The sequence below is a fragment of the Lepidochelys kempii genome, chromosome 7, assembly GCF_965140285.1.
Source record: "Lepidochelys kempii isolate rLepKem1 chromosome 7, rLepKem1.hap1, whole genome shotgun sequence".
NCBI lineage: Eukaryota > Metazoa > Chordata > Testudines > Cheloniidae > Lepidochelys > Lepidochelys kempii.
The window spans coordinates 51940962-51968950 of record NC_136386.1 but is presented as its reverse complement, the minus strand read 5'-3'; the positions used below and the strand labels follow the sequence as shown (position 1 = coordinate 51968950).

Here is a 27989-nt window from a genome sequence, read left to right as displayed (position 1 = left end):
TTGAGTAGCAACATGGTTACTGAGGGAGTTAATGACATTTTTTCATGGTAGCCCAGAATATCGCGATCACCCTCTCACAACAGTGGAGCAGTAGTGATGCCATAAGAAGGCTGTCGCAAAATCCTCATTTTGATAGGAGATTTAAACCTTCATTGTTCCAAAAGTGACAAAAATCCAAACATAGGAATTAAACCTGACAGCATATAAGAATTGTTTCTGGCGATCTGGTGCAGATCAGCTGCACAGAAGTACACAGATCCTGAACTGGTCCAGCTGGCTGACAAGGGATGGATCACTTGATGATTACCTGTTCTGTTCGTTCCCTCTGGGGCACCTGGCATTGGCACTGTTGGAAGACAGGACACTGGGCTAGATGGACCTTTGGTCTGCTCCCATATGGTCATTCTTATGGTAGCAGTGTGTGCACTTCATGTGGCCCACCTGTGCTTGGGGGATCAGTAAGTAGGAGATAAGCTGGAACTCCTTGTGGTACCAGCATTCCACTCCTACCTTTCAGCCTCTTCCCAGGGGAAGTCCCCTGCGAACTAGCCTGTGTCTTGGAGCAGTGACCTATTCATTCTGATCCGAATTCACAGAAGCAAGGTTGAGGACACTAGAAAGCCCCAATTCAGTGCAAACCACTCTTCTTTATTTCCTCTTTGTACAATAAAGTCAGTCACTTACAAAGTGCCAGTCTAAAAACAGATTTGACATTATACACAATGTACACACCAATCAGAACCCAATCAGCTGACAGGCAGAGAAGAAGGCCAGATTCCTGTCACCCTTTTTACTGCAGTATATTAGAAGAGATTTCAATTCAGCATCCAAGAATCAGCCTTCAGCCCGATGGATGCCTTTTCAGTCTGACCATACAAAGGAAAGTGGCAAGGTTTCTTATAGATATAGAAAGGGAAGCACATTTGTTACATTATATTGTTCTTCATTTTTAACAGGATCTTTTCTTACTTTTTTTCCCCACTGTCTCCCCAAATTTTTACTTGAAGGGGGTGGAAAACCCACAATCAAAGATGCTAAACAAAAAAACCAGTGCAGTGCTACAGTTCAAACTTAGCCCCTAGTGAGGGGGAAAGAAAAGAAACATAATATCCACTTAAGCCAGGTGTAAAAACCCAAACAAACCAAGAACCAAACAGCAGAAGCATCAGCAATTATGAGCTAAACAACTCAAACCTCAGTGCTTTAAAAGAACCGCTCTGCCGAGCAGCAGCGCAATGCTAACCAGAGGGCTGGGCATACAGCAGCTCCCTTCTCCTTTACAGCAAACCTAGCGAATGCAGCTTTAATCCTGTACTGCGTTCCCACACGGGGCCTTTCCTCCCTCCCTTTTAACTTCTAGGAAATAAACAAATGGGAGGCCTGGGCAGCTGGCAGTGCCTATATGGGGTGGCACTGGCATGGAACCAGTGTGGACAGCAATGGGGAGAGGGAAGAGTTAGCACCGGGGAAGGCTGGACTGGAGCGAGGCCACTTTCTGACTGGGCCAGCTCCTGGGAAGGATTAGCATCTGGGAGGGTGGTATGTAAGGCCGTCTACACAGCAGCAGGTGGAGATCACATGGAAGCTGTGATCACTGGTGCACAGAACCCCCAAGGTTTCACAGGGGTGTGGGGACAAACTATCAGGGGGTTGTCAGTCTAGGGATCATCAGCAGGTTTCCATGGGAACTGGCACAAAGGACTGTGAAATATGAATTAATAGTACAAGACCTGGCTGAATTTAGGTCTCAAAGGCCAAGACCTCACCCTGTGATTGTGCTAAGAGTGGGAGCCAGAGCTGAAATCCTATCGTACACACAGGAGTGTGTATATTTTGCAATCAGAGTACAGCTCTCTCCACGTGGCCAGGGGTGCTGCATTTCATTTCCAATGAATTTTCTGCTTTTTTGGGACCAAAATGATATGTCTGAATGTGGGAAAGGCCCATGGCTCAGCTGCCCAGAATAGTCAAAGATGTCACCAGCAGCCAGGGACCAGAGCAAATGCACCCAGCTGCTCAGCACAGGAAAAAAGGTGCAAAGGCAGAAAGAAGAAGAGCGACACCAGGAGCTGTGGCCACATGGACTGGGGAGTGTGTAAGAGGCACTGCTGGAGCCATAGCAGGAATTCCGGACACTAAGGCTGATGAGATTAGACAGAGAAAATCTGGACTGGGCCTGAAAGTTACACACAGAGCTGGCAACCGGCACACCACAGGAATAGCATTCATGCCCAAATGACACCGCTGTCATCTCTGCAACACCCTGCAGCCACCCTCTCTGCCCCAGGCCCCAGCTCCAGCCCCACAACTCAGCCCAGCCCAAGCCTCTCCTTCCCCAGCTCCCAGCCACACAGTCCAGACAGATTTACAAAAATTTTATTGAAGCTTTGATATATATAATTTTTGGCCTCTAAATACCCCACGTCAGCTCATTCTTGGCTCCCCAGTGCTATCTTACAACACCAGGCACTAAGCCCCCAACACTAGATTTGCTGCTTGAGAATCCTACGGAAGGCAGAACAGCAACTATCAGATGCTCCAGACATGGCGTCAAACAGAGAACTCTACCGAGAAGTCCGAGCGCAGCAGGCTGGGCTCAGTTGGTATCCATGCCATCACACTCTTCCAATGCCAGCTTACTTTCTGCAGGAAGAGATGGGGCTACGTGCTTCTTGCTGTCCCGCCGCTGATAGAATAGCACATATGCAGCTTTCGTCTGCCAAACAAGGAAACAAAACCAATCTGAGGAAAAGAAACCATCCACGAAGCACAGTTCTGGAAAGCTGATGATGCAGGAGATAACCTATCGCAGACTCCCAATGGGGCAGCTCAGTACTTCTCTGCCTCATGTGGAGGCTGGAGGCCTAGAGGGAAGCATGGCTTGTAATATAGCTGTATGTAGAGATTTATGGAGCTTCAATAGCTATAACAAGAGAAACAATCCAGGAAATGCTTTCATATCACCTTACTGTCCTCTCTTCCCCACTGTCTGTGCAGAGCTGGACAGCCCTGGTACCCACCCCACAGATCCTGGGAAGACTGTAGCTTATCAGGCTCAGGGGCAAGCCATTCAGGCTTTGCTCTGAGAAGCCAGCCCCTCCACCCAAAGGTGTTTTAGCAGGAACCTCAGCCAGGGAATCTTTGCAGAGATGTCCTTGAAACAAAAGAAAATCCCCTCCAATGGCTTTTCATGCAGGAAGGGATGTTCGACTCACTCCAAAACACATAGAGCAACTTCAGCAACACAAAGTCTGCTGCTCCTTCACAGCATTGTCAGCTTGAATCTGACCTCAATCCACAGCAGATTCTAGCCTGCATTTACGATGATTTGATTAATAGAGGCAGAAAACATCCGGGTCCATCCCAGCATGTTCCTGAGTTGTATATCTGGGGACTTCCCCCATCTTGAATTAGTCTGAGTCCAAGTACTCACCACTATTTGATCTTCAGAAGCCATTGATACACTGCTGTCATCAAAGTAGTACCATTTGCCATTCACTTTGTTCTTTGCATATGCAGTATCTGTCACACAAACAGAGTGGCTATCTACATTCAGCAGTAAGGCACAGCGCTCACTAGTGTAACTGTAATACCCCGATGACACTCAATTCTGATAACTCCATCTATAAGAGGTACAAAGTAAGCGTGCGGGGGAAGAGAAAGAGCTTGGGTTTCATTGCTCAGAAGCGATATCAGTAACACGGGAACACAGTGGATCAGAGGCTAGGTCCATCTAGTCCACAGACCTGTTCTGAACAGTGGCCTATCCTAAATGCTTCAGAGGAGGGAGTAAGAAACTTACATTTCTCTTTGATCCTTCAGTCAGTGGTTGGCTTTTGCCCTCGAGCAGAGGGCTTATACCCACTCCAAATTTATGTTTTAAAATAATCCTAATCTAATGCTAACTGTGGTTTTCCTTGTTGTACATACAGAAGGCCAATCTTCTTTTGAATCCTGTAAATTCCATCCTGCTCTCAGTCTCACGGGGTGCTGATCATGTGCAACAGAGCTTTCTTAAGTCTACAAGTGCTGCACACAGATGTGAGCATTTGCTGATGAAAGGAATGTACAGCCTCCACTGGAAAAGCCAGCCATGTCCCTGCACAGCACAAGACAAGTCCTTCCATATATTTCTCTTTTTGTTTTTGAGACAAGGATAATAAAAATGCAAAAAACTAAACACTGCATCACATAGCACAGTAAGCACCAGAGTGAGGAACAGCGGAAGTTCAGATTCTAGAAGCAGCTTTACTAACCAGTTTCATTGCACAGTATATTCTTATTCCTATTTTAATGGTTAATGGCTCTACTGTTTGCCAGAATGGGTCCCATAAAACACAGAAGGTGCACAGGAAACAATAGCTGAACATTACATTTGTTGTGATCTCAGCATTGAAATTTAATGCTGCCCAAACAGCTTTCCGATCAGTCCTACCAACTGTCCTAATTTCTTCTTCATTAGTCAAGTCCCTGCCCTCCACAATGGCCAGATCCGGGTGTGGATGCAGCAGCCCAGCTCATAAAATGGCTAGCTGCTTCCTGTTGCTGATGAGGTTTAAATGGGATGGAGCACATCCTTTACTGCCTGCCTCTTTACAGGGAGCCCAGTACATCAATCCATGGACCACCAAGGGGTTAAGGGGGTGGGCGCTGTAAACTCTGATTGAATTTGCTCCCTTGGCTTTTGGGGCAGAACTACAGCTGCGAAACATAGGGATGGGTTGAGCAACTTGCAGCCCCAACATCCCCACCCACTAGTGCCCATCCATCATGACTCCCCACCCCCCCAGAGAGAAAGAGTCACTGCTCTCCTGACAGCGATTTTCCCATACAAATACAGCCCTCCTGTCTCTCTGCCGATAAAGAAGAGACAGGTAGTTACTCACAGTGGCCTACTCCCATGGCTCCATAGTGATTGGACACTGCAATGAGGTCATACACATACGGATCAGCTGTTGGGTCACAGACAAACTCAGACATGCTCAAATCCCTGAGAAAAAAGTAAGAATACATTGTCATTGTACACATAATAAGGGAAAGGCCTAGTAATAATGAATCATTGTAAACAGCCAGCACCGGGCCAAGGGCTAACCTGTCCCAGTCAATGCTGTTTTTCCTTTTTAATTATTGACATATTTGACCCACAAACCAGTGATGTCGCCCCCTAGGCGGCTGTAATATGGATGGCATCAGCCAGTTTGTTTGCCATCAGGAATGACGGTTACTGGCAAACACAAGTGTTCCTGTGTGGTTAGTGAGAGAGGATGGCTAAGTGCATGCCAACAGCAATCAATGTAAAACAAGCATGAAGAAGTCAAACTCTTCCATATGATGGATTGGAGCAACACTGGGTAGGCCTATGTCCTGCAGTGGGGTGGTAGCGTCTGAGATGGATGGATGAATGCAAGGCCTTCTCTTGGTAGAAGATGCAGAGGGATGAAGCTGGTGGTCATGCAATATACATGTAATCCACACTAACAGCGTGGCTCCATCCCCCTCTAAAGGACAGTCTACATAGAGAGTCCACTACAGTAAGAGGCTCATGATTTTAGACCCAGAGGTGTCAGGTTCAATGCCTGCCAGCGACCCATTCCAGGAGCATTGTGTTATATTTGGACACAAAGATCAGAAACAACACTGATACCTGACTTCCAAGAAGGATCTCCAGGTATTACCGCATGTACTGTACCTGCTTTCAGGACACAGATACTGTTACACAAAGAGGACTCCTGCTATGCTTTGCCGATGAACAACCTTCATACCTCATACGTACATAGCATCTTTCTTTCCAAGTACTTCACACTACTGTTTAAGTAGAGGTAACACTGAACTGGAAATCCTAGCAAATCTACACAGCTGGTACTTTGGAAGGGAAGGAAAGAATATTCAATGAAGCTGCAGGGGAGGTTAGGCAGCATAGAAATCTCTGGCGTAGAACTTGGCCTGGACATGCTGTTGCCAACACTCTCCTCCATGACTCTCATGAAAATTGTCATAGGATCTTTAAAGGACAAAAGTGTTCAAGGTCTGCTTTGGCACAGGTTCAAAACGGACTCCAAGGGAATTGTAAAGACGTGGAATCACTGGATTTTCTTAGCAGCAACCTAACCAAGTAGTGGCCAGGCCCATCCCTGCTAAGCTCAGTAGCTCTGCACCGTCATAGGTCCAGGTATCACAGGTGCCGGTAGCACCCCCTTTCCAGAGACAGTTACTAGAGCTTCACTAAGGTCTACTGGCTTGTGTCACTGGAGGCAGAATCCTATCCTGAGCTATGTCTCCAATGAGGAGCCCATACAATCGCTACATCAAAAGTGGAGTTTCTTGCTCTGCCCAGTTGTGACTTGCTAGTAAAGAACACTACCTGATGGGGAATTCAACCACAGTGTCAAGTTTATCCCTCCAGTATCTGTTGTATGAGAAACGTTTTAAATGCACCACCAAAATCCTGGGCAAAGACCATAGATCAAACTTCTTTGTGGCCTGCTGATGCTTCTTGCAGTTAGGGCAGTACCTGAGAAAGGAGCATAAATAGGCATGAAACACCTTCGATATCTGCCTTCTAGCCAAGGGTCTCAAACCCCTTTACAAACAGTATTTTTTGAGTAACATATAAAATGCCTATCCCTATCCCAGGCTGCAGTCACCTTTGTCTTTTTTTTTTTTTTTTTATATAAATAGGCTTTGAGAACATTACTCTGATTTTTCCCCTCACATATACAATCTCTTCTTCCCCCAGTACATCCTCTCCGCTGCCTTCTCGCATTCACCATGTTCCCACCTACTGCTACCCAAATGCCATTGCTCAGAAGCTCTCTCCTCTTCTGGGGGATGACCTGTAAGAAAAACTCCTGGAGCACTGTATTTTCAGGACGTCTTTCCCCACTCTCCTCTTCCTGTCTTGTCTTCTGTCCTTTTTTGCTTCCTTTCCAATCCTCCCCTCTGCTCCACCCTGCCCAAGTGGCAGAGTGAAAGTGACTACATTTCCGAGTTTCTGAAGGTAAGACGTTTTGTCAATTTTACTGGAGCACTAGAACAAAGGTAGTATTGTGTTAGAGAGCACCAGTCCAGCCTGCTTCCACCTGGTAAGAAATGAGGTAGAGTGAGAGAACCATACAGGGTTGGGTGTTAGGACTACAACAGCATGAGGTGCTGAAGGTCAAGTCTGAGGTGGCAGAACTACACAGAGCCTAAGGATAATAACTACAGCAGCTTTCTAAAGGCTAATTGGTTTTTTTTTTTTTGTTAAGGTAACATTCCCTCTCTTGCTGCTGAGGACGGAGGTGCAGTGGCAAAGCTGTGGCTGTGAGAACAGGGGTAGGAAACTAAGGTGCACAGAAAGAGCAGTTGGGGGAAATCTTTACCCAAACAATATTGTTATTTTATAGTATATATAAAGACAGTCCAAGTAAGATGGCTGCCAAGCAGCTGGGTGGTAAACTTACCAAGGGTCATGTTCACCAAGCGTTTCCATTGTAGTAAAGAGTTCTATACAGTCTTTAAGAGCTACAGTAGTTTTCTTCTTCTGTGACTGCAACATACTTGCATCCTTTTCAAATGCCTACCAAAAAAGATGTATGAAAATGAATATGCTCATCCTAGGCATCTGGAACCACCTTCCCATGCCCTCATACAGGTTATCTGTGTCCCATTCCAAAACAGTTCCCTGCCATTTCTTTCTTATCTTCAAAATGAACCCACCGCGTTCCTCTCTTGCTCCAGTGATGACTGTTTGATGAGCCATCCTTTCCTGGATGTAGGCAGCCAGCCTCTTTCTTTCCACCCACACCACCTACATCAACACCCACAATTTCTATTGCTCACAGCTGTGCAGAGCATTCTACAGTGGCAATAAATAAAGGCAGTTTCTTGCACAAGGGTGGTTACTGCTGAAGTTAGGCTTAAAGCAAAAGGAATTTTGTCAGATGTTCATAGACAGAGAAGGAAAAGACAGTCCCTGCTCCAAACAGCTAACAATCTTATTGTACAACAAAAGACAAAAAAGGGGGAAACAAATAAGTACAATTTTATAGCTTGTGTAATGCAGGTCATATTGGATTATCATAATTGTCCACTCTGATCTTAAAATCTATTAACCAGACTGGTTACTGATGGCAGTCTATTACAGACCCTCAGATAAGTCCAGAGAAAAGGATGTGCATTTATTAACTGTAGGGAAAAAAATACTGCATTACAGCAGGGGACATACACTGGTGAAACATCTTTGGAGTTTCTAACATTTGTAACACAGGAATTATTGCTCCCAGAGTGTGACTCTATAGGAAATCTCATTCTGACAGAAAGAATTTGATCACTGACCTAAAAAGTAGTGGCTGTCCAGGCATAAGTGATTGAGAGTTGGTTACATCTGTGTTGAGCAAACAGAATACACTCAACTAGTTACATACATATATGCAGCTTTCCAGTGGCGAATTTCTCAAAGCCAAAATTAATTTGCTGAATTGACTGGGAGGAAAAATTTAAATAGAGAATCATGAATGAAAGTTGGAGGTTGTTTAAGAACATTTCACTTGCTTCCCAAAAAGTTACAATTCCCTATCAGAGAAAAGGCTGTTTGATTAACAAGTCATCTTGGTTAAGACTGTTGTTGTAGGCTTGTTGATCCCAAGATATTAGAGAGACAAGGAGGGTGAGATAATATTAGTCCAATAAAAGAAAGTACCTCACCTGCCTCATCTTGGTTAAGAGTAACATGAAAGCAGCAATAAAACTAAAACTAAAAATCATTACATAGATGGGGGAAAGGAGCTGAATAGCAATTATATAAATAAGAAGTTAAGAAATACAATCAATTAATAACTGAACCAAAAGGTATATCAACAAAATATCTATAGCCAGTATGGTTAAGGCATTTATTAATGTATCAGGAACAAAAGCAATTCTAGCAATGGTCTAGCACTCTAGATCCATTATTAGGGGTGATATTGTCAATGAAGCAGAAAAAGATGAGTTTAATAAATATTTCTTTTCTGTATTTGGATCCAGTTTGAACAATATATCAATATCATATGACAGTTGCTAAGGAGAATGCTAAACATATCTACTATTAAAGTTAAACATTTTCTCTGGATAACTTGTACAGAAAAATTGTAAAGGGGTTGGGAGAGGAGCTTGGTTATTAATGTTTAACAAATTTTGGAAACCTGAGGAAGTTCCAGAGGGTTAGAAGAAACCCATTTTGCCGGTATTTAAAAAGGATAGCTGAAATGATGTGGGTAACTCTAGGTCAGTTAACCTGACACTGATCCTGATCCTGAGTTAAAGAACAGAAATATAAATGAATACCAATCAACATGATCTCCTGGACAATAGGTATTATTAAACTTGATATTGCTCTTTGACAAGATTCCAAGTCTGGCTGAAAAAGATAACTGTGCTGACCTAGTATACTCAGATTTTGTAAGGAGTTCAACGTATATTGCATGACATTCAGAATAAAAAACTAAAGTTATACAAAATCAATATGGCCTGTGTTAAATGGATTACAATCTGTCTGACAGATCTCAAAGTGTGCTGTTAATAAGGAATTAATTACTGGGGGTGTTTCTAGTAGGGTTATGCAGAGATTGGTACTTGACTCAGTGTTATTTAGTATTTTTATCAAGAGTGAGAGTAAAATCACTGCTGATAAAGTAAGCACATGATACAAAAATTGGTGGAGTGGTAAACCATGAGGAGAAGTCACATATAAAGTGTTCAGAACTCCTGGTGAGTCAGGTGGAATCCAACAATACACGCTTTAATACAGCAAAATGCAAAGGCACATGTTTAGGAACAAAGACAGGTATAGCCAAGTAAAAAAGGTATCAGGTGTATTTAGGCTATAAAGGTGAATGTTAATGTTGTAACGTAGGGCCTACAGGCCTCAGGCCTTTAAGACATTTAGCTTTGCCAAGTCCTAGGACTTAGTCCTACAGCTTATTTTAGACCTCAGGATAAGTTAACTACACTATAAAGATAAGTTAGCATAAGTAAGTTCATAATAAAACCTGCTGAGCCTACATCTATGTTTGGGAGGCAGGGTGAAATATTAGAGACTTCCTTCAGATAACTGCCTGTTACTATGTTGATAAGGTGAGGTAAATGTGAGTTCCCCTTACACTAACAAGTTAGCCTATGAAAAACAGAGCACCTGAAAAGTAGAGGGCTGTGGAAGTTCAAATAGGGAAAAGGAGTTAAAACCTTCATAAATAAATATGAATTTCAGTGGGTGTTGCCGTTAACCCATTATCCAAGCTGTATCCCAGTCTGCATGCCTTGCAGGGGGAGACACCAGGATGATGACCACTGGTGGTAAGGATGATGATGAGAATGATGACTAATACTTTGGGTTTTCCCACAAGGAATGGTGTGAATAATGCAAATACTGTGAGTTCTGTGTTGGTCTCTCTCTCCTTCACCAGACTGCAGCACGTATTGTTGTTTGGTTGATTAGTAATAGTAATTACTATAGACACAGCACTATGTAGTCTCTGCTCTACACCATAAAGTCCCACTTCTATTGCTCCTATAGTTGACCTTGGGGGCTGAATTCTCACATATTAAAGTAGGTGTAAACCTCACTTTGGGTAGGTAATTGGTTAAAGTAACCCACAGCTATAGATAAGGATACACAGACCACACACCGAGTGTGACGTTGCACTTCATATGCTTATAAGTGTGAATATGATGTAACTGGAATATGCTTTATGCAAAAGGTCTCTTTTAAGGTATCATTACAAAGTTTATAATCTACTGAATATATTCCTCCTATTTGTATGCATGTATCATATATATCTGAAGATAGAAATATGAAGTATAACTCTGAAGTCCTATTGTAATTATGCGAAGTGTGGGCCATTAACGGTGGTTTGGAAGCTTGATGGCTCCCATTTACTATGACAATTGGTTGTAAATGATCTGTTTACTTGCACACCTTCCTGGGTGCATGCGGGCCAGGCCTGCAAGAATGGAGGCTGGGGTTTCACAGGACATGTGAACATATCACCTGATACTGGAATCCATCTTAAACCTGGTCCTTTTCCATTTAGAAGGAGGGGTGGGGACTCAGAGACACAAAAGATTCCTGCCTTGTGCCAAAGATATAAAAGGGGGTGGAACAGAACAAAGGGGGATACCAGTCTTAAGAACACCCTTAGTTTCTACCTATGATGTCTGCTGGAACTAACAAGGACTGTACCAGGGGAATGGATTGGGCCCAGACTAGGAAAGAGTCTAGTCTGTGAAAGAAGCTTATTGGAACATCTCTGAGGGTGAGATTTTACCTGTATTCACTTTCTTAATGTATTAGTCTTAGACTTGCATGTTTTTGCTTTATTCTGTCTGTTATTGCTTGAAACCACTTAAATTCTACTTTTTATTCTCAATAAAATCACTTTTGTTTATTAATTAACCCAGAATAAGTGATTAATACCTGGGGGAGCAAACAGCTGTGCATATCTCTCTATCAGTGTTCTAGATTATGTGTTTACCCTGTCAAAGCTTTATACAGAGTAAAACGGATTTATTTGGGGTTTGGATCCCATTGGGAGCTAGGTACTGGAGATCGGAAACCTGCTGAGTAGTTTTTGGTTAAAGTCTGCAACTTTGGGAGCGTGGACCAGACCTGGGTCTGTGTTGCAGCAGGCTAGCATGTCTGGCTCAACAAGGCAGGGTTCTGGAATCCCAAGCTGGCAGGGAAGACGGGCTCAGAGGTAATTCCAGCACATCAGGTGACAGTCCCAAGGGGGTCTCTGACTGAACCCGTCACACAGACCATGGGAGACTGTATTCTGGAAAGCAGTGACTGAAAAGCATTAAAGGATCATCACAGATAATTCAAACATGAATGCCAGTGCAATGCTGTCGCGAAAATTACCACAACTACGGTAAGTTTAGTAACTGTTTTTTTTTTTTTTCCAAGTGATTGCACATGTCCATTCCACTGCTGGTGACTCACAAGCTGTCCCATCTGGAGGTGGGTGTTGAGTCTATTTAAACAGGGATTGGAGGACAACTTGTTCAAATGTAACATCTCTAGAGTGTTGACAGATTGCACAGTGAGAGGCAAACAAGTGACATGACGATCAGGTTGTTGCTTTGCAAATGTCTAATATGGGCATGTGAGCCAAAAATGCCACAGAGGATGCTTGGGAATCTAGTTGAATGACCCAATACTCTCTCTGGTGGCTTCATATTAGCCAACTGGTAACCCAGGTGAATACAACTGGTATCCATGACGAAACCCTTTGCGTGGAAACCTGACTGCCCTTCATTCTGTTCACAAATGCAACAAACAATTGAAATGAATACCTGAAAGATTTAGCCCATTCCAGATAAAATGCTAATGCTCTTCTAACGTCTAGAATGTGCAGTCTCTCCTCTCCCTTATTATTGTGAGGCTTTGGGAAAGTCAGCAAGAAAATTGCTTGGTTAATATGAAAAGTGGAGACCACTTTCATAAGAAAATTTGGATGGGGACAAAGGCAGACATTAGCCACATAAAAAAATACAGGAAGGATCTGATATTAACGCCCTCAGCTCCCCTACTCTCCTGGCCAATGTATGGCTACTAAAAATGAAAAGTACAACAGGGGGCAAATCACTAGCGGTTTGAAGGAGGGACCCACCAGCTTTTTTAAGACTGAATTCAGGCGCCATGGTGAAATAGGACTCTGTACATGTAGAAACAATCTGTCTAAATCCTTTAAAAATCGTATGGCCTCAGGGGTGAAAAGCCAATATAGGAAATTGAACAGGGTACACCTGGCAAACTGCCTATCACTGATATTTAATTTACAAAAGATAGTCCAGCATATGCTGAATAGAAGCAAGAATAGGGGAGACCTGTGGAACTCCTTGCCTGAGGAGGTTGTGAAGGCTAGGACTATAACAGGATTTAAAAGAGAACTAGATAAATTCATGGAGGTTAAGTCCATTAATGGCTATTAGCCAGGAAGAGTAAGGAATAGTGTCCCTAGCCTCTGTTTGTCAGAGAGTGGAGATGGATGGCAGGAGAGAGATCACTTCATCATTATCTGTTATGTTCACTCCCTCTGGGGCACCTGGCATTGGCCACTGTCGGCAGACAGGATACTGTGCTGGATGGACCTTTGGTCTGACCCAGTATGGCCATTCTTATGTACATCTCTGCTACCCAGCCCTGAGGGCATCTGAGAAACAGTCTGGTGTACTGCATTGTGTAAGTGCACGCTGCCACATGCCCCAGAAGCCTTAAACAACTTCTCCCCATGGTAAAGGATAAGCCTTCAGCCCAGAATGAGGCTTCACATTGTGAGAAGCCTTGCCTGTGGTGGTAAAGCCAGGACCTCTCCAATAATTCTACTTTCTGGACTGGAGACAGGACTGACTTGTCTGAGTTGATCAGGAGGTCTAGTGTGTTGAAGGTGCATTGGATTATGCAAATGATGGGCACCACCTGTGACCTGGCTCGACCTCTTATCTGCCAGGGCTCCATGTATTCCCTTACCTGCACAACTACCTTCTGAAGAAATGTTGCTACTTCCTCAAGCACTTTGTAAGAACACATGGGGCAGCCAAGAGATCGAAGGGGAGAACTGAGAACTGATAATGGCGGCCACTGACAGTGTATCTCAGAAACTTTCTGTGGCTCTGATGAATTTCCATTGGAAATTGGGCATCCTTTAAGTCGAGAGCAGCATACCAGTCCCCCAGCTCCAGTGGAGGAAGAGTGTACGTTAGAATGACCGTCTGGAATTTTGCCTTTTTCAGGAATTTGTTTAACCGCCTTACATCTAAAATAGGCCTGGAGATCCCATTTTGCTTACAGGCTCAGGAAGTATTGGGAGTAAAACCCCTTTTCTCCTGAATAAAGGAAGGACCTCCACTATAGCTACTACAAGGAGAGAGGTGATTGTATCCCTTGCAGTAATACTGTCTTGTCAGAGGGGTAGAAATAAAATGGATCATGTATCCCAGTTCCACCATGCTTAGAACCCACTGATCTGTTGTGATGTGGGGCCAAGCAAGAAGGAATTGGACAGGCAGTTTGCAAAAACTGAAAAAGATGACACTCAGAACTGATATTCTGCTCTCGACCTTCCAGTCAAAAAGCTCTTGGAAGATGCTGCCTCCTTTGATGAACAAGCGGCTGCAGAAGCAGAGGGCAGCAATGATCGTTGTTTGTAACCTCTGCTCCTTCTCCTTGGCAGATCTTGGGTTTGAGGAGCAAACCACTGAAAACACTGAGACTGATGAGGGCAGAATACATTCCACTTCAGAGCTGGGGTGTAAATGCCCAGGGATTTGTATTTGAGACTATGGAGAGTTTCGTCTGTCTTTCCTGAACTGTCTGTTGCACTTCTGGGGAGAAGCCAGAAGAGTGTAATCAGGACAAGCGCCTCATCGTGATAGAGGCCAAGCTGCAGAATCTGCTGTATCAACACCCGCCAGCAGAGCCGTTCTGGTGACCAACTTGCCCTCCTTTACTAAGGACTGGAATTCCAGTTTCCTCTCATCTGGGAGCTTGTCATTGAGCTTCAGAACAGTGTCCCAAAGGGTGAAATTTTAACACCCCAGCAAAGCTTTCTGGTTTGCAATACAAATCTATAATCCACCTCTGGAATAAAGCTTCCATGCAAATAAGTCCAGCTTCTTGTCCTCTCCTTTTTAGGGTTGGTGCCTGGCGCCCCATCTTTCTTTTTCAGTGGCTGGTACTACTAAAGGGAGCCTGGAGGGGGATGGTTATTTAGATTCTTGAACCCCAGGGAGGGGACATGGTACTCCACTCTCTTTGCAGTCAGAGCAGGGAAGCCAAGGTCTGCCAGAGCAATGGTTTTCAATAGTCTTCATTTGTGGACCCCTACAAATTTTCAAATGGAGGTGCGGACTCTCTTGGAAATCTATTCAATCAATGTTCAAAGTTCTTGATGCCCAGTAGATGGAACCAGCTGAGGTGGCTACAGGGAAGCTATTGATTGGTGTGATAGAATACACTCCTGTGTTCACACCCTCCTGTAATAATCTTTGTACAAAGTAAGTTCATCATTTGAAAACTTATAACTTGCTGATCGATATCATAGAATCATGGAAGATTAGGGTTGGAAGAGGCCTCAGGAGGTCATCTAATCCAACCCCCTGCTCAAAGCAGGACCAACACCAACTAAATCATCCCAGACAGGGCTTTGTCAAGCTGGGCCTTAAAAACCTCGAAGGATGGAGATTCCACCCCACCCCTCCCCCCAGGTAACCCATTCCAGTGCTTCACCACCCTCCTAGTGAAATAGTGTTTCCTAATATCCAACCTAGACTGCCCCCACTGCAACTTGAGACCATTGCTCCTTGTTCTGTCATCTGCCAGCACTTAGAACAGCCGAGCTCCATCCTCTTTGGAACCCCCCTTCAGGTAGTTGAAGGCTGCTATCAAATCCCCCCTCACTCTTCTCTTCTGCAGACTAAACAAGCCCAGTTCCCTCAGCCTCTCCTTATAAGTCATGTGCCCCAGCCCCCTGATAATTTTCGCTGCCCTCCGCTGGACTCTCTCCAATTTGTCCACATCCTTTCTGTAGTGGGGGGCCCAAAACTGGACACAATACTCCAGGTGTGCCTCACCAGTGCCGAATAGAGGGGAGTAATCACTTCCCTCAATCTGCTGGCAATGCTCCTACTAATGCAGCCCAATATGCCATTAGCCTTCTTGGCAACAAGGGCACACTGCTGACTCATATCCAGCTTCTCAGCCACTGTAATCCCCAGGTCCTTTTCTGCAGAACTGCTGCTTAGCCAGTCGGTCCCCGTCTGTAGCAGTGCATGGGATTCTTCCGTCCTAAGTGCATGACTCTCACTTGTCCTTGTTGAACCTCATCAGATTTGTTTTGGCCCAATCCTCCAATTTGTCTAGGTCACTCTGGACCCTATCCCTACCCTCCAGCGTATCTATCTCTCCCCCCAGCTTAGTGTCATCTGCGAACTTGCTGAGGGTGTAATCCATCCCATCATCCAGATCATTAATAAAGATGCTGAACAAAACCGGCCCCAGGGGTACTCTGCTTGATACCGGCTGCCAACTAGACATCAAGCAGTCTATCATTACCTGTTGAGCCCGAGAATCTAGCCAGCTTTCTTTCCACCTTATAGTCCATTCATCCAATCCATACTTTTTTAACTTACTGGCAAGAATACTGTGGAGACTGTATCAAAAGCATAGCTAAAGTCAAGTTATATCACGTCCACTGCTTTCCCCATATCCACAGAGCCAGTTATCTCACCATAGAAGGCAATCAGGTTGGTCAGGCATGACTGCCCTTGGTGAATCTATGCTGACTGTTCCTGATCACCTTCCTCTCCTCCAAGTGCTTCAAAATGGTTTCCTTGAGGACCTGCTCCATGATTTTGCTGGGGACTGAGGTGAGGCTGACCAGTCTGAAGTTCCCCGGGTTCTCCTTCTTCCCTTTTTTAAAAAGATGGGCACTATATTTGCTTTTTTCCCATCGTCTGGGACTTCCCCCAATTGCCACGAGTTTTCAAAGATAATGGCCAATGGCTCTACAATCACATCAGCCAATTCCCTCAGCACTTCGGATGCATTAGATCTGGACCCATGGACTTGTGCAGGTCCAGCTTTTCTAAATAGTCCTTAACCTGTTCTTTCACCACTGAGGGCTACTCGCACCTCCTCCCCATGCTGTTTTGCCCAGGACAGCAGTGTGGGAGCTGACCTTGTCTGTGAAGATCGGGGCAAAAAAAGCAATGACTACTTCAGTTTTTTCCACATCATCTGTCACTACGCTGCTTTCCCCCATTCATTAAGAGTCCCACACTTTTCTTGACCTTTTTCGTGTTGCTAACATACCTGTAGAAACCCTTCTTCTTACCCTTCACATCCCTTGCTAGTTGCAACTCCAGTTGTGTTTTGGCTTTCCTGATGACACCCCTGCATGCTCGAGCAATATTTTTATACTCCTCCCTAGTCATCTCTCCAAGCTTCCACTTCTTGTAAGCTTCCTTTTTGTGTTTAAGCTCACCGAAGATTTCACTGTTAAGCCAAGCTGGCCGCCTGCCATATTTGCTATTTTTTCTGCACATCAGGACGGTTTGTTCCTGCGCCCTCAATAAGGCTTCTTTAAGATAAAGCCAGCTTGGTAAAGTTGTAAAATACAGCCAGCTTGCTAAAGTGTGATACCATACTTGGTATACCACACTTCGTAAAGAAAGTGTGATACCATAAAATATCATGGTAAAGTGCATATAGCAACATTAGAGGTTAAGTTATGAACATAAGCTGAAATCATGATTGAAGTATGTTTACCAGGTAGGTCAGGGGAGTAGTTAAACCAGTGTCTCAAAGACCAAGGGCAAGCTGACACTCCAGCCAGTTGTCAACTAAGAGGATGGGCCACTAACTACAAAGTGGTCATTCTTTGGTCAGAAAGCAGGGCAGGGAAAAAGATTTGCATCTTGGCAAAGAGAAAGCCTGGTGTCCCTTCCTCCAGCAGACTGCCAGTCTCCTGGTTCTCAGCTGGAAATACTGTACTTTTCAAAGAGGAAATATATGGGGAAAACCAAAGACACCCCTCTTTGTCCCCATCTGTCTCTGGCATTGCACTGAAGACGACAAAGAAAAAAACAGCCACTGGACATTGAGGGAAGGGAGCCTGACCTAAAGAGTTTGGTCAGTAATGGAGCTGGAACCATGTGATGAGAAACTTTGCTTAGAATCTAATAGAGTTTAAGTAAGCACTAGAAAGTGTTCTTATCTTTATTTTTTTGGTAACCATTTCTGACTTTTATGCCTCATTACTTGTACTCACTTAAAATCTCTCTGTTAATAAAAAGAAAAGGAGTACTTGTGGCACCTTAGAGACTAAGCAATTTATCTGAGCATAAGCTTTCGTGAGCTACAGCTCACTTCATCAGATGCATACTGTGGAAAGTGTAGAAGATCTTTTTATACACACAAAGCATGAAAAAATACCTCCCCCCACCCCACTCTCCTGCTGGTAATAGCTTATTTAAAGTGACCACTCTCCTTACAATGTGTACGATAATCCAGTTGGGCCATTTCCAGCACAAATACAGGTTCTCTCCTCCCCCCCCCCGCCCCGACACACACACAAACCCACTCTCCTGTTGGTAATAGCTTATCTAAAGTGACCACTCTCCTTACAATGTGTATGATAATCAAGGTGGGCCATTTCCAGCACAAATCCGGGGTTTAACAAGAACGTCTGTTCAGCATGGGCTGAAAAGCAGCATCACTTGCCCCATAACCTCAGCCATACAGAACACAATGCCATCCACAGCCTCAGAAACAACTCTAACATCATAATCAAAAAGGCTGACAAAGAAGGTGCTGTTGTCATCATGAATAGGTCGGAATATGAACAAGAGGCTGCTAGGCAGCTCTCCAACACCACTTTCTACAAGCCATTACACTCTGATCCCACTGAGAGTTACCAAAAGCAACTACAGCATTTGCTCAAGAAACTCCCTGAAAAAGCACAAGATCAAATCCGCACAGACACACCCCTGGAACCACGACCTGTGATATTCTATCTGCTACCCAAGATCCATAAACCTGGAAATCCTGGGCGCCCCATCATCTCAGGCATTGGCATCCTGACAGCAGGATTGTCTGGCTATGTAGACTCCCTCCTCAGGCCCTACGCTACCAGCACTCCCAGGTACCTGCGAGACACCACTGACTTCCTGAGGAAACTACAATCCATCGGTGACATTCCTGATAACACCATCCTAGCCACTATGGATGTAGAAGCCCTCTACACCAACATTCCACACAAAGATGGACTACAAGCTGTCAAGAACACTATCCCCAATAATGTCACGGCTAACCTGGTGACTGAACTTTGTGACTTTGCCCTTACCCATAACTATTTTACATTTGGGGACAATGTATACCTTCAAATCAGTGGCACTGCTATGGGTACCCGCATGGCCCCACAGTATGCCAACATTTTTATGGCTGACTTAGAACAACGCTTCCTCAGCTCTCCGTCCCCTAACGCCCCCTACTCTACTTGCTCTAGACATCTTCATCATCTGGACGCATGGAAAAGAAGCCCTTGAGGAATTCCACCATGATTTCAACAATTTCCATCCCACCATCAACCTCAGCCTGGTCCAGTCCACATAAGAGATCCACTTCCTGGACACTACAGTGCTAATAAACGATGGTCACATAAACATCACCCTATACCGGAAACCTACTGACCGCTATTCCTACCTACATGCCTCCAGCTTTCACCCTGACCACACTTCCTGATCCATCGTCTATAGCCAAGCTCTGCGATACAACCGCATTTGCTCCAACCCCTCAGACAGAGACAAACATATACAAGATCTCTATCAAGCATTCTTACAACTACAGTACCCACCTGCGGAAGTGAAGAAACAGATTGATAGAGCCAGAAGAGTTCCCAGAAGTCACCTACTACAGGACAGGCCTAACAAAGAAAATAACAGAACGCCACTAGCCGTCACCTTCAGCCCCCAACTAAAACCCCTCCAACGCATTATTAAGGATCTACAACCTACCCTGAAGGATGACCCAACACACTCACAAATCTTGGGAGACAGGCCAGTCCTTGCCTATAGACAGCCCCCAACCTGAAGCAAATACTCACCAGCAACCACATACCACACAACAGAACCACTAACCCAGGAACCTATCCTTGCAACAAAGCTCGCTGCCAACTGTGCCCACATATCTATTCAGGGGACACCATCACAGGGCCTAATAACATCAGCCACACTATCAGAGGCTCGTTCACCTGCACATCCACCAATGTGATAGATGCCATCATGTGCCAGCAATGCCCCTCTGCCATGCACATTGGTCAAACTGGACAGTCTCTACATAAAAGAATAAATGGACACAAATCAGATGTCAAGAATTATAACGTTCATAAACCAGTCGGAGAACATTTCAATCTCTCTGGTCACGCGATTACAGACATGAAAGTTGCGATATTACAACAAAAAAACTTCAAATCCAGACTCCAGCGAGAGACTGCTGAATTGGAATTCATCTGCAAATAGAGACTGGGAGTGGCTAAGTCATTATGCAAGGTAACCTATTTCCCCTTGTTTTTTCCTACCCTTCCTCCCCCCACCCCAGACGTTCTTGTTAAACCCTGGATTTGTGCTGGAAATGGCCCACCTTGATTATCATACACATTGTAAGGAGAGTGATCACTTTAGATAAGCTATTACCAGCAGGAGAGTGGGGTGGGGGGAGGTATTTTTTCATGCTTTGTGTGTATAAAAAGATCTTCTACACTTTCCACAGTATGCATTCGATGAAGTGAGCTGTAGCTCACGAAAGCTTATGCTCAAATAAATTGGTTAGTCTCTAAGGTGCCACAAGTACTCCTTTTCTTTTTGTGAATACAGACTAACACGGCTGTTACTCTGAAATCTGTTAATAAATTTGTTTTATTGTTTCATCTAATGCACGATGTAAAGTGTCTGGGTAACTTCATTTATCAGATAAGCTGGTGTACGTTATACCCTTAAGGGTATAACAAACAGTATTTCTGGACTGTGTGGGAGAGGGCTGGACACTGTGGAATATACATGTCTGGGGGAAAGTTTGGGATTGGGAGTGTGTTGGGGTTACCCTGCAGTAATAATCAAAGATGCTGAGAGGCTGGCAGGCTGCAGTTCACACAAGCATCTGATAGTGACCAACAGACTGGTGGCTGTTTGAAAGCAGGCCATGTTGGAGGCTACAGCAAGGCATTGCAAAGGCACTCCAGGTTACAGAGCAGGCGTGACACAGCCACTCCCTGGTCTGGATTGCACCCCAATATGCCACAGGGGTATTGATGCTCCTGACGCCAGTAGATGAAGCCAGCTGAGGTGGCTGCAGGGATGCTACTGATTGGGCAGGAAGCCCCACAGGTTCCAAAAGGTCCACCGGTAAGGACCCAGTTCCCAACTATGCTTAGTCCTGAGGTCTCTTCTATAAGCATCCTGCTGGTACTGAGGCAGAAACCACGCTGGGCAGCAACACATCCCTCCTAATGAGACCAGCTAGGATACATAGGATCCCACTTCAGAGTCTGATGAGGAAGAAACCTCTTCTTGTGGTCACAGCCATACCCATTGGTAGCAGTGAAGAAGGCTCAGAATCTGAAGAAAGGGGAGCTGGGGAGACCATCTGTGGCTTTTCCTTGGATGGTCCAGCCCTAACTGGTACCCTGATGGCACAATCTGATGGAGCTGCTTGGTGCAGGGGCGAAGGCACTCGAAGCAGTATCTTGGGGGCAGGGAGAGGCTTTTGAACTGCTGGTGACGGCAACACAGAGGTTTAACAACCCTCTCGTAGCCTCAAATGCCTTAGGGGTAGACAGTAACAGGAAGACACACTGTGGTGCAAGGAGATGCCGACTAACGTGCTTCAGGAGTCAGTCTCAACAGGCCTGCGCTGGGCTTTGAAGACAACAAAATCCCCTGTTTAGAGGAATGCTCTGATGAGTGCTTCCTCTTGGAGTGCCCTCCCAAGTCTTCAGACGTAAAGAGGATGAGTTCTTCTGTCGACACACCTAGTATCAACTCCAATTTCTGTTGCCTCTGTTACTAACTATGCTGATCCATCTCTTGGTACCGGTTGCCCAGTGGTGAGCTGCTCTTGACCGACACCAAGGTACTCGGTACCTGGACTGAGGCAGATGGCTCAGATGGAGGACACCGTGCCAGTTCCATCAGGAGATATTTTAATCTGGCTGCCCTATCTTTTTTTAGAATGTGGCTTAATGGCCTTACAAATGCCACACCTATCACTCACATGAGCCTCCCCCAAGAACTTAAGGCAGCTGGGGTGAGAGTCATTATTAGGCATTGCCTTGCTGCTAGAGTGTCAGGGCTTGAAGCCTGAAGAGCAAGGCATATCTTCAGTAGTGGGGCCAGTACCCAAACTGGGTGCCATAACCACACAAAGTAACAAAAACAATTATTTTCTGTACTGACTATAGACGGGTACTATTTACAGGTATGGAGTAGAGACTTGCAGAAGCAAGGCCAGGGAGCTCCAAAAATGTGTCACAGGGGGTAGGAAGGAACTGAAGGGGGTCGGGGCAGCTCATCCCTTTATGCCTGCATGGTGTGGGTGCTCAGGCTGCCCCAACGGGTAACACTAACAGCTGAAACTCTCCTACACCTATACACTGGAGCGCACAAACACCTACTGTGGAATGGGTATTTGCAATCACTTGAAGAACTGGAGTTTACCTCTATTGCCTCCCTGGATACTCTTGGATCCTAAATGTGGTTAATCTGCAACAGCAGCATGTGACTGCATACGTACATGCCTGTCGGTTGTAAATGAGGGTAGGTGTGTGTCAGTTTTCTCCCTCCCGACATGCACACTGCAATCAAAATCTCACTTTAAGAGGTCTGCAGACCCTAGCATGAGAAAGTAGAAACATTTCCCCATGCTTACCTGAAAGTTTCCTTTCTCTCAGCAGTAAGGTCCACAGATCCAGACCAGACACAGAGCAGATCATTCTCAGTTACAAACTGGGACCCCAATTCAGGATTTAAGACAATAAGAAATGTTCAAGTTCCTGTTAAGCTCTGCAGAACATAACTGTAATATCTTTCAAGTGTTCCGGAAGTGAATTCTGAACTAGTCTACTGACCAGACAAACTATCTTTTGCTGTGCAAGTTCTCAAACTGGCGAGGTTTTCAGGGCAGGGGCAAATCCCACTGCCAGGGACTGATAACTCTGGTTCTGCCTCCTGAGGAAGCAGGCTGAAGGCCCACTGGAATGGATCTGTAGACCTTATTATTAGAAGTTTTCAGGCAAATGGATAAATTTTCCTCTTCCATACTGGACTCGGATTCCTAGGAGGGGGCTGCTCTTGCATTCTGTATCAGCATCTCTGCATTTGCTTAACTCCAGCTAGAGATCACATCATTAACCTTTGAAGAAGCAAACTACTGACCTGTGACTCTTGTTCATCAAACAGCAGCTTCCGGGTGTCTGGATCCAAGTCAATAGCAAGGGTGGCATAGGCTGCAGGACAGAACAACGAGTCAGGGTTGCTGTCAGCATACTACTGAAGGGAGAGCTAAGAGTTACAGAGGATACCTACAATTCAGTTTTAGAAGTTTCCCCTCCGTCGTAATTGAGTTTATCTCAGAGGTCCCATAGGAGTTCACAAGGCTAAAGGTGAACAGATGCTTCTTGTGATGCTGCCCTTCCTTCCCCAGCAAATCATTTGCACAACCCTCTGACTGGCAGGAATCTGTTTCTGAGGCTTTTTCCCTGCCCTCCTCATCTCCATCCTGATGTTCCATCTCTTCAACTGGTGAGAATTAAAAACAACAAGTACAATATTACATGCTCTGTAGCCTTTATAGAGACACAATTACCTCACCGAGAACCATGCTGTGTGAGCTTGTTAGGAGAGGCACACTCTGCTTACATGACACACAAATGCCAGTGAAGATGTGGCAGAAGCTGCTTTACAACAAACCAACTAAAAACAGTAGATTCACACTTTAAAGAAGAAATTTGCATTTGCTAATCAGTTGCACCTGAAAGGCGTTTTTTTCCTATTGAGGGATCTAGGTAATACAAACTGGGTTTTACCATCTCAGATTCCTGGACTCTAAAGGGGACCATTGTGAACACATAATCTTACCTCCTGATTTAACTGGGAATTGGTCCTGCTTCGAGCAGGGGGTTAGACTAGATGACCTTCAGGGGTCCCTTCCAACCCTGATATTCTATGATTCTATTACACAGGCACAGGGACTTCCCTGAATTAATTCCTGTTTGAACTAGGGCAGATCTTTAGAAAAACATCCAATCTAGATTTGAAAGTTGCCGGTAATTGAAAATCTCACAGGTGGGTCATTGCAACCTCCACAGCCCCGTCCCCTTTCAAATCCAATCCATTCAAAATGCTGGGGCTAATTCTCCGCCTGACACAAAATTCAGACCACATCAGTCCCCATGAGTCCGCTCTTTGGGGAGAAGCTGCATGGAAGAAAGAACAATGGATGCTGGTGGGAGAAGAGGGAAAGCCGTGATCAAGAGCGGCATCATTAGTGCACTAAAGAGGACAGAGGGGCTAATTTGTGAAGGGTCCTGAAGGTAAGGACAAAACAGGTATTTTGTTCCTGTGAAGAACACCAGGTGGACACTGGGCTACACGTCATGCCAGTTAGCATAGCTGACAGTATGCTCCAGCAGTGTCCCAACAGAGGCAGGGGTTCAGTGGGGTCTGTCCTTTCAGCAGAGGAAGACGGGAAGGTCCAAGGGAGGTAGCTCCCCTTTTCTACAGCAAGGCAGCATGTCTCTTGTTTTAAGTTCTTCCCTATCCCCTATTCCCACAATTACTCTCATGGCAGCACAGCAGGATCCTCTGGTGGCAGCGTGTCCACAGAAGTGTAAATGTGCAACAGGCTGTAGGGCTCTGCCCAGGCGAGAGCCCCTGTAGCTTTAGACTGCTGGGCTCTGGGCACTCTCTCACTTGATTACACCACGGTGCCCTCACAGGACCCCTTCCTTTCCCTCCTGCTGCTCAGCCACCTGCTTTAATGAGCCATTAGAACGTCTGATAGAGATCAGGGACAAGAGACTACTAGTGTAGCAGAAGACTAATGCACTACACCTGGTTCTTCAAATACACAAACTTGACATACTGCACTGTGTAACCAGAGGAGTTTGAGATTTTGTGGGCCATTGTTATCACACATGCAGATCAGAAGCCCTCTCCAATAATGTGATTTAATCACAGTGTAGAACCAAACATTCCATTAAAGTCCGCAATCCACAACAATAATGCAATAAAGCAGAAAATTAAAAGCGGATAGAGGTAGTCTGAATGACCTTCTAGCAAAGCTTCTCCAATCCAAATGATTAAATTTTACCTTCGCAGCCACCACTGGAGCCATTGCAGATCCCACTGTCCAGGCATACACTAGAATATTCTTTTGTCAGAGGGAATTTAATGTAGTGGCTAAACAAAGAAAATGTATTCTTGTTAGGACATTCATGTGGGTGCCCAATGCCAGAATGCCTGGGTCCCCGACATCAGTGGTTCTCAACCAAGGGTATGTGTACCCCTGGGGGTACGCACAAGTCTTCCAGGGAATACATCAACTCATCTAGATATTTGCCTAGTTTTACAACAGGCTACATAAAAAGCAGAAGCAAAGTCAGTACAAAACAAGATTTCACACAGACAATGACTTGTATACAATGCTCTATATACTAGACATGGAAATGTAAGTACAGTATTTATATTCCAATTGATTTATTTGATAATTATATGGTAAAAATGAGAACGTAAGCAATGTTTCAGTACTAGTGTGCTGTGATACTTTTGTATTTTTATGTCTGATTTTATGAACAAGTAGTTTTTAAGTGAGGTGTAACTTGGAAGTACACAAGACAAGTCAGACTCCTGAAAGGGGTACAGTCATCTGGAAAGGTTGAGAGCCACTGCTGTACATCTATTAAAGACAATGAACAACAAGCCTGAGTGTCCACAGAACCAAATCAAAACAAACCACCATGTACAGCAGCCCTGGCTTCAACAGGAGAAAACTCAGGCTTACACAGTGTTTTTGAAAATCCTACCCAAAAGTCTTTACAGTTTTATCTCTGCAATTGAATGACAGTAAAGGGAATATCATTATTACATATGCTGATTGCCAGTATATCTGAACATTTTAATGGGGGGCCTCTGCATGTATACATACACACACACACGGTTATTTTCTTTTCTTTCTTTCCTCTGGGGGCGTGTGTGGAAGAAGGAAGGTGGGGGTAGGTCTTTCAGATTCTGCCCCATTTCTTTTGATTTTTGTTTTTTTTTACCCTTCTCTTTCATGAAGTTTTTTGGCTTCAGCTGAAGGAGGCAGATGCTGTGGCAACATCTTTGTTGAAAGAAAACAACTAGAAAATTCAAGCAGAGGAGCCAATCAGAGCAGAGGAATTATAGCAGTCAATTGGAGTAGACAGTTGCCTTAATTATCATAAAAAGATTATGCAAGTCCCTTCACTCTGAATGGCTAATGGTGGCCTGTCAGCCAGAGAACAAGGGTTTACATACAACTTAGTTATTAAGAAATAACCACTGCAGAAATCATGCAAATCAAAGGGAGCATGGTCACAGGGAAAAGCTGTGGAGCTCTGGGCCAGAAACTGGGCAGCTTCCTGACCTCAGAGGGGTTGAGACAGACCCACTACAGTATAACCGCATGAGCTAATACTAGAATTTTGTATGAACATCCCCACTACCATGCCTGTACTTACCCAATCTGCTCCAAGACAACCTTGTACAAGTGATCCAGAGTGAGCTTGTGTTTGGGCACAGAGATTAGTAGTGGCTGCCCACAAAGAACAGTCCCTGAAGAAGTGCTGGACTGTCTTATTCTTTTTTCTCTGAAGTATACAGAAAGAGTGATGCACTCAGCACCATCCTCGCTTGACTTGCAAACTTCATATCTGTTTGAAAGAAAGAAATGGGTGAGTTCTACCCCTAAAGCACAGTGGGCAGACAGAAGCAATACTAATTAACTCTAGCAAGGGTTCTGCAAAAGATTCACACTTGGGAAGGACAAGAAGGGTTCTCAAACTTTTGGCACATTATGGACCACACCTTAACAGAGAGATTCTCTCATGGACACCTCCCAGGCACTGAGGAGTGTGCAGACCACTATCCCTGCCCCTTTGCCCAGACCCCTGCTGTCTCCCTCGCCTCCTGCAGAACATTGCTGTGGTGACTACAGATATTGTTTATGTTAAAAAGCACCATTAGGAAAATACATATTGGTAACTGACTCTAGTGTGATAAACGTTTTGTCCCTTTTGAAAAAAGTTAACCACACCATCTCCTTCATGTACCCGCATAACAAACAGCATATATTCCTTGCCAAATTCTTCTGGTTGCCCCCCCATCCACACATGAAATCAACATTTACCTCAGCCTTATCCAAACTGAGCCTGAGAAGGCCAGCCCTCTTCCATGCTTCAATCTCATACAGACCTTGGGTCCTTTGTTCCACTGCACGAGTAGGTTCAGAAGTAATGGGGACACAGAGCTAAGCATCATATTCAAACTAAAGCACTGCAACCCATATTTCAATAACCATCCCAGCACACTTCTATACCAGAGGGGCAACAAGCTGTAACTTTACAGTACTTTGCAGTAAACAGCCTTAAAAGCAACTGCCCAAAACTACCCACCAGAATAAACGAGTAGAGCCACTCAGGAGGAGCTCTACCTGCTCCTACTAGGAACCACAGACGTGTCAGCAAGACTTATATCCCATGGTGTTAAAGGCAGCTGACAGATCTTTAAGAATCAGCATTTGCCGCTTCTTTAGAAGGAACCATCACTGCAAAAACTCAAGAATTCCATATACTGGACAGTAGCAAGTGTAGTGCCTATATTTTAAAGAGGCACTAAGGATCATGTAGGGAATTATATGCCAGAACTTCTTCCTTCTGGTACCTAGTAATTTGGTCTAAATGATCATTTAAAAATAGAATACGACACTAGGAAGAGCACACTATGACAGGGTATAATCAGCAAAGTTTTTGCAAAGGAAAATCAAGTCTCACTAATCTATCAGTCAATAAACAAGTGGAGAGAGGCAAACAATTCATTGAGACTTTCAGAAGGCCTTTCACAAAGTTCCTCAAAAAAGCTACTAAAGAAACTAAATGGTCATGATGAAAAAGGCAAAATATCGTTTATGGGTCAAAAACTGTCTAAAAAAAGGAAAACAGAATAAGAATAAATGTCCGGTTTACATCTTGACAAAGGTTAACACTGGTGCCACAAGGTAGAATACCAATGTTTAATATACTTATTATTTAACTATCTGGAAAAAAGGGGCAAGCATCAAAGTGGCAAAATTTGCACATGACAAAATTATTTAGTTTGGTCAAGAACAAAGGAGCATTAGGACCTTTAGAGGTACCCAGCATAGTTACGTGAATGGACAAAATGATGTAAAGGTGGTCTGC

General features: G+C 44.5%; 1 protein-coding gene across 6 annotated transcripts in view; it reads right to left on the bottom strand.

Annotated features, from left to right (window-relative positions):
* Positions 1-627: 627 nt before the first annotated feature.
* USP4 (ubiquitin specific peptidase 4) overlaps positions 628-27989 on the bottom strand; it is a 97837-nt gene continuing 70475 nt past the window's right edge. For 3 of the 6 annotated variants that reach the window (XM_073352709.1, XM_073352710.1, XM_073352712.1), the window contains 9 exons: positions 26271-26462; positions 24881-24969; positions 23095-23307; positions 22945-23015; positions 7443-7558; positions 6362-6511; positions 4887-4990; positions 3434-3522; positions 628-2716 (listed from right to left, as the gene is read on the bottom strand). In XM_073352709.1, coding sequence (XP_073208810.1) covers positions 2597-2716; positions 3434-3522; positions 4887-4990; positions 6362-6511; positions 7443-7558; positions 22945-23015; positions 23095-23307; positions 24881-24969; positions 26271-26462 — 1144 coding nt within the window. In that variant the 3' untranslated portion in view covers positions 628-2596. The other 3 variants (XM_073352711.1, XM_073352714.1, XM_073352713.1) reach the window with 3 other exon arrangements.